The sequence below is a fragment of the Danio rerio genome, chromosome 8, assembly GCF_052040795.2.
Source record: "Danio rerio strain M-AB ecotype USA chromosome 8, GRCz13ab, whole genome shotgun sequence".
In the NCBI taxonomy this organism is placed as follows: Eukaryota; Metazoa; Chordata; class Actinopteri; order Cypriniformes; family Danionidae; genus Danio; species Danio rerio.
In genome coordinates, this window is record NC_141028.1 from 21,179,226 (window position 1) to 21,194,251 (window position 15,026).

The following is a 15,026-nucleotide window of genomic DNA, read 5'->3' on the forward strand; positions in this document are numbered from 1 at the left end:
TTATCACTGTAAATTTAGTCACGTAGCGTGTTGTTAGGATTACGTTTTATTGTATGCAAAAAAATATTTATATAATATTACAAAAATATTTTATGCAATATTTTTTGCTAATTACTAACCTCATGTGGAACTCTGAATCTGTGTCTCATTTCGAAGACTGCTATCGTCCATCAGAGGTCGCATTTCGGTCACGAACGCATGCTTCCTGACTGAATCAATGAAATTCACGGTTTTCCAACAATGCAACCCAGGGTGCTTGATTTTAATTGGGTACGCCGGCATTGGGCAGGTTAAAAAAAAATAAATAAAAAACAGTAAAGCATTCTGGCGTGGAACGCCCATTTTCAAAGCAGAATATCTGACTTCAGCATTGTTTTTGAGATAAACAAGAATGTTCACTTGGCATGTTTCTTAAATATCAGCAAACAAATTATGGTATTTTTATGCTTTAGAAGAGTCAAAAACTTACATACATACAGCATCTTTACATCTGAAAAACCAAATATAAAACTACAGCAAACTATTAAAAAGCTGCAATTGTTCCTCAATAATACATACCACCAGACAGAATTTACATTCTCATATTCTAAGCAAGCTCTTCCTTTTACCAAACAAACACCACTATATAAACTTCCACTTGTTTTTTAAGCAATATTCTAGCCCTAGAGTCCATGAAAACTAATGACCAGAACACCAAAAGAACCCCACGACTAAAATACATCCGCAAACCATAAAACGGTTTTTATAAGGTCACCCGTAATGTGCCCTATACTGTCTGGCCAACCCAGCATGGGCAGGCGAAGTGCTTCTTTAAATAAGAGAGGAAGTCAAATGAGATGAAAGGCTCTGCTCTCACCCCCAGCCATCTTGCTCCTTTGTTAGCGGCCTGCTGAATTTGGACCCTCTTCAGCGTCACGTTGTATATGGCTCCTTCCTCAACCTCCTCTCCCCAGTCCTGCACTGAGCTCTGAAAAAAAGAGAGAAAAACAATACATGTTATGACTTTAGAAATGTCATGGTGTAAAACTCATGTGTCTCAGTTTGGGATGAACAGGAACTCTGGATTTGGTCACACATTATTTTGATGGTCCGATTGTTGAATTTAGGTTACATTGCATCTACATACCAACTAATTCTCATTAGATGATAAGTAGACTGTTAGGATAGGGTAAGTGTAAGTTGACATGTACTTGCAAAGTTTCTTAAAGTCAATTAAATATCTGTTGAAGGAGCAGTGTCAACATATTTTAAGCAGACATTCTACTAATACTCAAATAAACCATCAAAATAAAGTGTTACCCTTGATTTTTTTGTATTAAAAAGGCTTATGAGGAAAAGCAGTGGAGATAAATTGATAACTCATTTAGAGGGAAAAAATGCACAAAAAGAAATGAGATCAGAGCTGGCCTGGGATTTCCAAAAAAAAAATTCAGCCTAAGAGCTTTTACAGATTCTTAACAGTCAAGCAGTTCTCCATCCATCCTTGGAGCTCAAGAACCAAACTCAGGGAAGTCTATAAACACACAGACATGCACGCACACATATTTGCTTTCTGTCAGACACATAAGCAGTAAGCACACACACTACAGTATAATGTAATGACCAGCATTATGATTTGGCATCGAGTCAGACAGAGAAAAAATTGATCCACTCTGCCCTCTTCCAGAAATGACAACAAAACAGAGCCATGGCACTTTGATTTCAACAATGCGGAAAATATGAAGGGATTTGCGGAATTCAGTGGTCTGTCACAGATTTGTTGGAATTTTCACGTGCAACGTTGACAGGAAAATGGTATGCAAAAACAAAACAATGCTTATACGGAATATATTGAAGCGTAGAAATATACAATTAATTTGAACTTCAGCAAAGTCACCAGACAAGCTTCTTGGTTACTACCTTACTATCTCATTAACCACATAATTTGAGTATTCTTGGATGACTATTTAAGTAAAAAAAAATGTTTACAGATTGACATTTTTCTGACCTCATAATTCTGGTCAGTTGTTCTGGAAAATATATACAGATATTTGAATTTAAAGTTAACATATGCTTTCTCTTTGAATTCATGTTTTGAGATTTTGCTTCAAATGTCACATCCATAACTCTGGAGTTGCTCATATACACTAGGGTTGTCATGATACTGAAATTCGGTACCAATCTTTACTGAAGTTTTAAACACAATAATTTCCCGCTAACATTTGAGCACTACTGAGCATGTTCTTAAACAGCACTGATTTGCCATTGTGTTCACGTACTCAACAGAAATGATTGGTGATTGGCCCTGAAGGTCATCAGTTTACCAAACTCACCGCTGTTTATTGAGTGTAAACACAAATAGAGGGACACTGGAGTGTTTCAAAGTCATGTCGATCAGTGGGTTTGTCTATAATCTGACATAAGAGCGACCCACTGATGAATCGTATCTTTAAAATGCTCCAGTGTCCCTGTAGCAGTGGTTATATTCAGTAAACAGCGGTAAGTTTGTGAACTGATGACCTTCACAGCCAATCACAGTCTTTCTGTTGAGCACGTGAACACAACTGCAAATCAGCACTGTTTAGTGCTCAGTAGCACTCAAATGCTAGCAGGAAATGGACGTTTTTAAAACTTCAGCAATGATTGGTACTGAATTCCAGTAACGTGCAATATATGGTTGAATTAAAAAATTACAAATATACATCATATATGATTATAAAAATATACATAATTATGTATTTGATCATGTCGCTTGATTGCGTGTTTGTTTAATCATAAATTAACAAAAATAAAAAAATTTAAAGGTAACAAGCAAAAACTGCAAATGGAACTAGAGCTGGGCGATAACTTGAAATAAATTCAAAATGAAATCAAATTTGCAATTTAGCAAAAGTGTGAAGGCCAGGGGGCTTTCTTGAGCAGAAAAAAAATCTAAATAAAACTAAATAAATCCAAATAGTGTTCGGTAAATAAGCAGAACATTTCACTTCTTTCGTCAATTTATTCAGCAAAACTTCTCATTAATCTAGTTCAGTTACTATGGAATCATTTCACAGTAGGATTTATTTCAAACACTCAACTTAAGTTATGAAGTCAGTTTGGAATAAAAAAAGTGTTATTATGAAATGTGATTTTTCATGTGCTTTAGATGTAGCAGCACCAGAATATAGCCATAGTTCACCGAGAAGTAACCTAAATAGTCATTCATTCATTCATTTTCTTTTTCAGCTTAGTTCCTTTACTAATCAGGGGTCACCACAGCGGAATGAACTACCAACTTATCCAGCATGTGTTTTACACAGCAGATGCCCTACCAGCCACAACCCAACACTGGAAAACACCCACACAGTCTTGCAAACAATCACATACACTACGGCAAATTTATCTTATTCAATTCACCTGTACTGCACGTCTTTGAACTTGTGGGGGAAACCGGAGCACCCAGAGGAAACCCACGTGAACACTGGGAGAAAATGCAAACTCCACACAGAAATGCCAACTGACACAGCCAGGGCTCGAACCAGCGACCATCTTGCTGTGATGCGATTGTGCTACCCACTGCTCTGCCCAGTGACATAAACATCACAGTCATTATCGTCTTTACTTTCCTTATCGAGAAATAAAATTAATCCTTAACAAACACAAGTCTGTGCAGTTACTGCTGCTCCACCTGGAGTTCTGGAGATTGATAAATTGCATTCGATTAATCAGCCAGCCCCAAATTGAACAAAACGTGAACTCAAAACCATATTTTAAGCCATTTGAAAAATATATTTAAACTTAAGAAGCATAGACTGCATATGCAAGAGGCTGTGGGAAAGCTTTAAATGAATACAGATGTTTAGATATTTGACAAACTGTTGACTTCATGCACACTAAAAATGTGACTTAAGGAATTAGTGAGATATTGCACTAAAGATTTCACCAGACTTTTCCACAAAACACTCTAGAAGTACAAAATAAGTTACTGCGCATAAAGGCACTGACTAGTTTGTATGAATTCAACCAAAGTTTTGCAATATATATGTATAAAAGTTCTCAGGCTTTTCATTATGTTGACTCCCATTTAGGCAAGGGGCGCTATAAGATTCTGACGGTATGATAACCTTGGATATAATTATCACGGTTTCACTGTATGGAGATTATTATTGATTCTTTTTAAATTTCTGGGTAAAAAACAAAACCTTTTCCCCCTTTGTACACAATATATTTTAATTTGAGAAGCATTAAAAATATTTTGGAGCAGTAAACATGTCAGGCTAAATAATTCAAATGAATTATGGACTTTCAATTATGGTCTTTATTGGTTTACAAAAACAGATTTTTTTTTTACAATTTAAAACAGCAACTTTGGAGATCTTTTCTGCTGGAGATATTGCTGTCCTAAAAAACTAAAAAAAAATAAATAAAAAAAATCTTACAGATACCTTAGCAACCGTATAGCTGAAAATTTTGACTCTCTTAAAACCTTGACTTTTCCCAACCGCAGTATACCTTGAACACGGTTATCATCCAATGCCTAATCCCATTTTAATGTTTAGCTTAATAGTTGTGTTTTTACATTTCTGTGATCCTTCAATGCTTTTAAAGCAACATAGTCATAATACTTTATCAACCTTGACATTAAAAACATCTCCCTACTGAGTCTTCCCACTGATGTTTCACATTCAGACTATGTGTGCAGTTTTATGCGCCTGAAAGAGTAACTTTCCCTGGAATGAAGAGGATCAGTCTGTCTGTATTTCCCGGGCCGTTTCCTGTACAGTGCATTCAGATAAATACTCAGCTGGATGAGTCATCCAGTCTGCACTCAAAAACAATGGTAGGAGGTCTGCGTACCCCCTGCCTGGACCACAGTCTAAGCACTGTGCTACCCCTTTGTACTGCAAGAAATGTTTTCCAAAGCGGCTTTTAAAGCCTGCTCAGCGGCACAGGCAGATATTGGAGAGGGTGGGGCTACACACAAGGAAACTAAATAGTTTTATTCTCTGAAATAAAGTTATGGTCTATTATGCAGCCACATGGGATGGATTGGATTAGATTAGAGCTGTTTAAAACAAGTTTATTAGTTATTTTGCCAGGTTAATTTATTCAGTTTGTACTTTGTATTGTTTACCAAACAGGTTCTGAATGACTTGTGTTTTATTTCATACTTATTACGATTTTCCAGTTCTTTATTTCATTAGTATATATGCTAAATATTATTATTAGTAGCAGTTGTATTAATGATCAAAGCCATTTCAACACCTAATACAAAATTATAGAACAACCAAATAAAGATAAACAAAAAAGCATAAAATGAAGAATCAGAAGAGTATGCAAATGCATTCATCCTCTAATAAAACAACCATGGACATAAAGATGATTTATCAATTAAACCTATGAACCTTTACACAGTCAGATAAATTAAAACACACATAATAAACACTCTATAGGCTTGTTTATTTTTTTAAAAGGATTGAAAGTGCTAATATGAGACCACAAAACAAATGTGGGAAATTCGAGGACTCTGTTTAGGTCCCTAAAATCCTGTAAACAAACAATGAAAGGATGCTGACCATCTTATCATCCCAAACAGAGACGCCTTTACCCCCCTACAGCCTGCATACAAACACAAAACAACCCCAAAGTCCATGAGAATCGATCCCTCACCGATAACAACAATAACAAGTGGGTTTAAGCCCATCTGTCCGCTTTGTTTTCGTCCACCGAGCCTGGAGGCTGCTCATCACAAAAGTATTTCTAGAGTGTGAAACTAACGGGAACCCCCGCCTACGTGGAGACTCTCAGATCCAAAGTCAGCGCGTGCATAATAAATAGACGAGTGCGAAAGATTATTTCAGTAAAACGCAATCTAAAAACATTATTTACATTCCCTACGACCCCCTCCCCGCCCAAACTCCTTCTTTATCCTCCACTTCACCCCTCCCTCATCCGTCCATAAGCTCAAAGCCGCAAAATCAACAGTGTGCAAGGGGGGCACAAACGAACCGCAACTTCTTACCATTTTAGCTTTCCAAGCGAATTTCATGGTGAGGGCCTCTCTCATCGTCCGGTAGCGGCATCAGAACACAGCCCAAGTCCAGAGAAAATGGGTGAAATGTTTTCAAGTATAGTCCGCAGAGCTCTCCTTCAAGCAGTGCAGTCGGTCACGGATGTCTGGAGTCTCAGCGGCTCCCCTCGCCTCCCCCCTCCGGCTCTGCAGTCAGTCCACCCCCGCTTACTGAAGCACACAGCTCCGCCCACTGCACTCTATAGCCCTCCTCACGCTTGAACTCAGCTGTATTTCTGGTTGTTTTTAGTTCAGTATCATGGAATGAAATTTTAAAACTTTTGAATGACATTAAAATTTTACAAAATGAATTAAAACGCACGAGTGGCCACTTTAAGAGATAGGCCTACTGTTGGTCAACCTAAAATGAAATTCTACAGTTAAAGGGATAGTTCACCCCAAAATGAAAATGTGCTCACTATTTACTCTCCCTCAAGTGCTTCCAAACCATTATGAGTTTCTTTATTCTGCTGAACACAAAATAAATTATTTTGAAAAAAGCTAAAATATCGAACCACTGACCACTCGAACTAACCACTCGAACCACTGATTTGCACTGACTTCCAACAAATGCAGTGGTAGTCAATAGTTACAGGTTTATAGCTTTTTAAAATATCTTCTTGTTTGTTCAACAGGGCCCCATTTCAGAAAGTAGAATGTTAACCCTGAAATGAGAGAAACTCTGCATTTTCTATTTCAAAATGGCAGGTGTGTCAAACTCCAGAAAGCAGGGTAAGTCAAGCCAGTTACGTGTCTGTGTCAGTCAGTTACGCAGACATACAAGTGCATTTTAAAAACTCAATTTTAGAAATATTATCCTAAACTGATCAATTTGAGTAAAAGTGGGAACCTTAAATTAAACATTTTCACTGGACAATAAGTTAAGGTTTTGCATCCTTGTTTTGTCAAATCTGTTGTAATTAATGCAATTACCTCTGAAATAACTTCAAAATTACGGCCAATTCCTCACTTTTCAAGTGAAAAGTCTATAAAGTCTACACACATTATATTACTTATTTTTTATTATACTTGAATATTTAAATACTTAGTATTTTAAAAGTTGCAGTGTGCACGCTTAACTCTGAATTAGTCTACCCAGACTTGATTGACCTAACTCAGATCAGCTGTTCTGAAACCAAAAACTCAAGAGTTTTTAATGTCTCACTAAGTCAAATCAGAGTTCAAGTTTAAACTCCTTACTGAAACAGGCCCCAGAAGACAAGGGAAAGGTTAATAAATGATGACAGAATTTTTAGTTTTGGGTGAACTACATCACCTTTTATTCTTCTTCTTTTGTACAAACACAAAAAAAAATATTTTGAAGAATGTTGGAAACTGATTTCAACTCCAACAGTAGGCCTACTTTTTTCCTGATGCATTTCATTAAAGGCTATTAATTTCTTCTAACTTTCTTGAAAATATCTGTTGTGTTCAACAGAAAGAACAAATGCATTAAGATTCTAAACTTTCCAACTTGTTGGTGAGTGAATAGAAAATGTTTTGGGTGAACAGTACCTGTAAATTAATCACAGGTCATCCAATATCTAGGTGACTTTCAATTTCTTCTGTAAAACATTAAAGATTTTTTAGCTGAAACTGGTGATTCATAAAATGCTGTTTATATTCTGGTTTCATCAAAAATACAGTCAAGAAATGATGTAGAGTTGAAAACTGAGTTGAATACATTTTAATCACAACTAAGAAAATGAATAAACCTGGCATCCTATATAATTTCAAATTCTTTACAACAAAGCACCTGAATTTAAAACCTTCAAGTTTTTGACTTCATGTGAAGGCAGCAGCAGTACTTAATCTTTAATCTACCTTTTATTTACTCACTTTTTAATAATCTTATTCTAAACACATTATGGATCAATAAATTGATCTCTTCTTCCAATACACAGTGGCTTTTAATTGCTCCAGATGGAAGGTTTCTGATGGGACTGGCGACTGAATTCAGACACAATATGAGGAAGGCTGACGCTATAGTTGATTGTCCGATGAAGGGGTTTTCCATCATGCTCCTTCTTCGCAGGACGTCTGGCTTTTCATTTGTTTGAACCTAGGAACTCATCGGAGACAAGGTTGAAATTAGCAGGTGTCATGTGGCCCTTCACTCTCACAAGACACATCCAGCTACACGTAAGCTTCCCAATGAGCAATTGAGACGCCACAGAGAATCAGTGTGTTCATTCATGCAGTCGCACTGGGGAGCACAAAAGAAAGCCGTTCAATGTGCTCTGCCCTTCACATCCATCTTAACAAGACCAGTGGTGAGATCATAAACCTCAAGGGCTAGTTTTATGAACACAAATTCAAAGAGCACTTCCTCAAACTAAATACCATTTACAGCCAATGTTGCTCAATCACAAACATTTAAACTTTATATTAGACTGACTATTATATTGAAATTTAGGTGTTCAGCAGAGTAAATCTGACTAAAAGATGGTAGGGGTGTTATGATCATGGGTTGATTTTGTATAGGTAAGGACAGAGTAGTGTAGCACCTCTGATTAGGTAACATTAGGTGAATCATTGACTAAAATATATTAACAACGAGCAACTCATTTGCTACAGTATTTCTTCATCTTAACATTAAAGAAACTGTTTAAATTTAGTTCAAATTAGCGTTCGTGCTTATTTTTAGAATGCTAAGATGATATAATGCTTTAGAAGTATAATTTTTGTTAGCTGGTAACTAAAGCTGACTAATTTTAGCAAACTGAACCTAATTTTTATGTGTTTAGCACTTACTATTGTGCTTTTGAATGGGGGTTTAACCGTGAGGAGATTTTCCCTGGGAGACTTTCCAAACCCAATTAGAGCACTTTATGCCCCTCTAAATTGATTAACAAGTAGCTCCAGCAAGTGGAACTAGTAAAACATTAACCGAAATTGACTAGGCTCATATATCTTAGTAAATATTTAGATTCATGAGTTTGCCATGTAGCGTTGTCCTTAATTAGATTATTTTTGTTCAGTTTTATACATAAAATTCAGATAAAATAAAATCAAATGTATTTCTTGCAAAACTAATATATTTATTGTTAAAATCATGTTATTAATGAAGGAAATACATCCTTTAAATATAAACTGAATGAGTTTAAAGTGATTTGGTTTCTTTTGTTCAACCAATAAATTCAAACGAATTGCTTTTATAGTGCGTTTATGGCTATTTTTAGTCTTAGACTTTCAATTTTAGGGGTAAAATCCACTGAAATCCTCTAGAAGTACTCATGTGTTTTTGAATAAAATAAGATTAGCTCCAGCCTGATCTCATGAGAAACATAACTACTTTACACTTTGTCAGGTTAGTTGCTAATTTGTACAAATTCATAGGAGTTCAGTCAGACAAAAATGTAAAATTTGTTTAAAAAGGCACGGCACCAAACCCCACTCCTAAACCCAACCGTCATTGGGAGATAGGTAAATCTTTCTAAATTGTACGAACGAGATCGTACAAATTCATACGAATTAGCCACTAAATCAAAAAGTTACGAATAGCGGTGAGATATCGTTGTTTGCTCTAGATGATAAACACCTTTGAACTACCATTGGTTCGTGCTGACGATGCAGTAAGTAGGTGTGGCTCTAAGGGCTCCACCCACATTTAAGGGTCGTTTAAATGTTAAAGGTTTGTTAAATGTTGTTTAGTCCACTGAAGCCAGAATTCTGCAAGTAAAAACAAATAATAGGGTATATGCGGAAGGACTTTTAATTCGTATGTAACCAGGGTCAAGCGCTTCTGGTGAACTGTATACCATTACAAAATAGGCGCGTTTAAAGTCTGTTTTCTTTAAAAATCAGCGATCTCCACTGGATGAGTGATATCTGATACAAAGTGGGTCTCAGAATGAGCACTGCATTAAATTAGGTTTTTCCCCGCCTTCTCTTTAAAATATGAACATTTAATTTACTCCAGTGTATTCAATGGAGCCTCTGTGCTAGCCTGCTAATTATGACGGGAATGTGCATGTTAACAGCTTTTCATCTCGTTTTACACTCGAGCAACTAAATGAATGCCAAAGTCTATTTAACTGATTATATTTTATTTACATTACAACATCGAAGCTGTAAAAGGAACCGTATAAAATGGAAAAAAAGTCACATTAACCATTCACCGGAAGTTTGTCAGTATGGGAAGAAACAGTAGCTCTGCATATACCGTATTACGTTCTGGAAATTGTTGAAATTGTTGTTCTTTTGTATAAAATGCTATAACCGTGACATAAGAGTATTGCAGAGCCTGTGCAAACAAATCAATATTGTTATGAACAGATTTTTTCTCAGACATGTCAATAGCTATGTTTCCATTAAAAAATGCAAATTAACTTCATGCGCAAAACTAGAATATTGCAAAAAGACATGCGAAAAAGGCAGCGTTTTTCATCCAACAAGTGAAAGAGAACAAAATCGTCACTTCCTGATTAACTGGCGGCAAATATTAACAGTAAAAACAGAATTTGCTGCAGTATGAGAAGCTGTGTCAATCTTTTCTCTATTTAATAAATGACTTGCGCCTCAGAGGACGATGCCAACATGTAATGAACGTGGTGGCGTTTGAAGGCCTGAGACAAGGAGCGCAGCTGCTCTTGACAGTTTTTGAGGTAATTAATAATATAACAACACTAATACTGAAACGTATAAGACGTTTTAGAAAGACCAAAACAACATGTCAGATGTTTTACACTGTGCTCAGCCTGCTGGTTTTTCCATTCACACACATTTTTATCATCACATGATCTCTTCTAACAAAATCACATGACTTTTTTAAATGCGCAAACTGGAATTTGTTCGGTAAACGTGTTTCCATCATAGTTTATGCACATTTTTTTATCAAAGAAGAAATTGATCCTACTCAGTTATGCGCACACATTTTTTATGCACATTTTCAAAACTTACACGCATCTTAGCATTTCTATTAATACTTTTTTTAATGCGCATATTTAAAATGAGCATTAAATTTGGTGCATGGAAGCATAGCAATTGTCTCATCATTGATTTTTTTTATTCAGAAGAAACTGTGCAAGACCTTTTTACAATGCTCTCAGCAGTAAAGTTTTTGCTAACAGTATTTTTCTCTACGAGTATTTTACATTTGAACAAAAAAATAAAAGGGAACTGATTTATATGACTTTTTTCAACTTTTTTGGAGTAACAATCGCCAGTTGTAGAGTCTGGTCCAATAGCAAATCATTTTCAATCTATAATTTCCATTGACATGGATCTTAGTCGAGGGCTTTGGTTAATCCCTGTCGTTAGTGTTCTAGACTGTGCTTAATATTCTGGAAACCTGGACCAAGATTGCATTAGCAAAACTACATGCATGAAACCACAGGACAACCTATCACAAGACTCCTTCAAGTTCAAACCACATTACGTCACGCAACATTAGCCCTCTACAGTCACAACAAATCCACCAAGTGAAGTGTTTTTAAACAGGGACCCCCTCTCATGTACAGAGGAATAGGTCCGGTCAGAGAGATGGCCGGTCAGCAAGGCCAGCGGGGCTCCAGAAGGGAAACCCTCAATCTCTGGGATCTGCTCCAGTTCCCAGGCTGGTCTGGCTTGGTGTCCTAGGCTCGGCTGCTCCTCGGTGCCTCTGGGAAGCGTGGAGGAGCAGTGGGAGAGGTCGCGACCCTTTGGTCCTCCTCAAGGGACAGCTGTTTGCCCTCAAAGGGGAGTGATGTCATTGCAGTGCACAACAACAAGACCTGACAAATGGCAGGCGTTTGGGCTGGACCCGGCTGACGTGCACACATGCACACGCACACATACTCACATGCACACACACACACACACACACACACACACACACACACACACACACACACACACAACGCTGATGTCATACACAGCTTTAGCCCTAGGGAATAGTTACAGTAAGTATCTGTATGCAATATAAGCACAGCACCACCGCATCACCAGTAATGGCGGACTAATCTGATTTCATTCCTAGTTGTCAGAATTAAATGCAAAAGAGTTCGAGGTTGTTATTTAAAAAAATCTGTACTGATTGATACAAATTTGCTAAAATGCAACCTGTTTAACCCTCTGTTACTGTGGCAGAGAAGTTAAATGTCTTTTTTATGACAACGTGAAACTAGAAAAGTTAAGTTGGTAGACAAACTTTATGGAGGCTTGAGAAAGCCTAGTCTGAACTTTTGAGGTAGGTCTAAAGTTTAAACAGCTGCAGTAGTTTTTATGGAGTTTGAAACAGTCTGCATAGAGAGATATCTACGTATATATTAGCTGGTTTCTAGTATGGATTGGTATGTTTCTTACTAGGCTGTTGATAGGGGGTTCTGAGTGATTGATTAGGAGTTGCTAAGTGGTTGCTAGGGTGTTCTGAATGGTTGCTAGGCACTTGCTAAGGTGTTGCTAGGTGGTTGCAAAGGCATTGTTAGGTGGTTGCTAGATGGTTGCTAAGGTGTTGCTAGGTGGTTGCTAAGGTGTTGCCAGGTGGTTGCTAAGGTGTTGCCAGGTGGTTGCTAAGGTGTTGCTAGGCGGTTGCTAAGATGTTCTAGGTCATTGCTATGGTGTTGCTAGGTGGTTGTTAGGGTGTTCTGAGTGGTTGTTTGGCGGTTGCTAAGGTGTTCAAGGTAGTTGCTAGGTGGTTGCTTAGGCATTGCTAGGTGGTTGCTAAGACGTTGCTTGGTGGTTGCTAAGGCGTTGCTAGGTGGTTGCTAAGCGATTGCTAGGCAGTTGCTAAAGTGTTCTGAGTAGTGGCTAGGCAGTTGGTAACATAAACTAGCATGGTTCTAGTATGAATAAGCCTGTTATTAGCATGGTTTTAGTATGAATTAGCATGTTGCTAGCATGTTTCTAGCATAAGCTAGCATGTTGTTAGCAAGAATTTAGTATGAATTACCATGTTGCTAGTATGTTTGTAGTATGAATTAGCATGTTGCTAGTATGTTCATAGTATGAATAAGCATGTTGCTAGTATGTTTATAGTGTAAATTAGCATGTTGCTAGTATGTTTCTAGTAAGAATTAGCATGATGCTAGTATAATTAGTATGTTTCTAGTATGGATTAGTATGTTTTGATTTGTTGTTATATATTCAATGTAAAGTCAATGGCAGCTTTTTTTAATGGAAGTCTATGGGACAGTTGCTAGGGTGTCTTAAGTGGTTGCTAGGGTGTGGCTAGTATATTTAAAGGTCATCAGTGATTGGCAGATTGGTAGTCTGAGTTAAATGAGCTCAACCTTAAGTTTGTATGACAGTCCAATGTTAAGTCAATAGGACTTTTCCAAAATTTCCGACAGTTTTGGGAGAACCTTAAGTCGGATCAGTTGGAAAAGTTATAGCAACTTAATTCAGTATAGTTTGGAGGTTTAGACTTAGGTTGGTGGTTATAGTATGAACGCTCTAGGAGATGCATCCTTAAAATAGTCTAATTATTATTGATAGTTTAATAATAAATGTATGTAGTATAACAGTATGTTGGCTTTCTCAAGCCACCATAATTAGTTTGGGATACTGTACACAAACCAAACGTAGGAGAAAACAGGGACGAAAGTAATGTTGGTCCTCCTGACAACACTTGCTTTTAGGCTAACAGTAAATTTTTCATGCAGCCCTTGACACAACTGCCAAATATCATTTGATTTTATCACTGTGTCCTGCGTTTAGGTCTGAATTTCAGTTTTTAAGTGCAGAAAGTAAATTATTGTACTTTTTTCCTCATCACAAGTTGTGCTTCTCTTATCATGTGTCAAAATAATGATCAATCTACAGGTTATTTAGTGCAATAACACATTCTTAAGTTTGCAATGTCTGAGCTTTTCAGTTTAAAAGTAAATCAGGTTTAAATGACAAGAGTTACTGTGGGGATGAAAGTAACACTGTTATTTATGGCCCACTGCTAATAGCTATGCCTTATTTTTCAGTTCCACATTAGAGTTTTCAGTGTTTCAACTCAGATGTTTTATCAAATGAATGCATACTCAAACATAATCAAATTAATTGAATTTCTTTTTTGTTGGACTACTTTTGAAACATTTGATGGAACTGAAATAAAAAAAATACCATTTAATATTTTTTGCAAAGATAAAGACAAAATATGTTTGCAGTTGACATATTAACAATGTCAAAGTCAGATATATTTAAAATAAACAAGACTAAACCAGTAAATCTAGCAATTGTTGTTACTTTTGACCCACTTGTGTGTTACTTTTGTCCCGACGGACAGGGTAACGATGTGCAATTTATGTTTAAAGTGAAGTTATTTTGAAATTGTTCTACATTGAGGGTAAACAATTTTCTGTGGAATCTATAGTAAATTACTGGCAGCAGTTACCCAGTAACTTACTTTAAATAAATTACAACAAAATACTGTATTTACATTTACAGCACCATTGACCTTGCTATATATGTATTTATAGAATTGTATGTATATCTTTATTGTAAAATATACAGTAATTTTCACAATGTAACTTGAAGAATACAGTAACACTGCATAACTGTCCTACAGTAAAACACAATTCATATTACAGTTAAATACTGTGTAATTTACAAAAATTGTTGACAGTGCTTTTACAAAATATCACCTAAAATTAATATACTAGTTATGCATTAGTAACTACAGCAAAAATACATTTGTCTAAAATATTTCTTTTACAAATACCTTATAATGAAAAATGGTACTTTCATTACCATATCTTTTCACAATTTCAGAGCAAGACATCTTTTCAAAATATATAGCCTATTTAATATCAAATAAAAAAAAAAATTCTGATAAACGATAAACTTTAACTCCAACTTTTCTTCCCACTTCTGAATATCTAAATAATAATAAAGTGTCCGAATGCCGGACTTGATATGCTGAAAATTCACCTACCCCACTACAGGAGTGTAAATATCAAATACACGTTTTTCACAAAGTTGTGTATATTTGTGTTTATGTTATAAACTCATATTATTCATTCATTCATTTTTTTTCGGCTTAGCCACTTTATTAATTCAGCATATGCTTACGTAGCAGATGCCC

General features: G+C 36.3%; 1 protein-coding gene across 4 annotated transcripts in view; it reads right to left on the reverse strand.

Annotated features, from left to right (window-relative positions):
• The window catches only part of rgl1 (ral guanine nucleotide dissociation stimulator-like 1), a 59,097-nt gene that overhangs the window by 24,207 nt on the left and 19,864 nt on the right, over positions 1-15,026 (reverse strand). For 2 of the 4 annotated variants that reach the window (XR_015496954.1, NM_205637.2), the window contains exon 2: positions 857-967. Coding sequence is in view for 2 of the 4 variants with exons in the window: in NM_205637.2 (NP_991200.2) it covers positions 857-967 (111 nt within the window). In the remaining 2 variants the exon portion in view is untranslated. Of the gene's footprint in view, positions 1-856; positions 968-5,983; positions 6,160-15,026 lie in introns of those variants that run through there. The other 2 variants (XR_015496955.1, NM_001320403.1) reach the window with 2 other exon arrangements.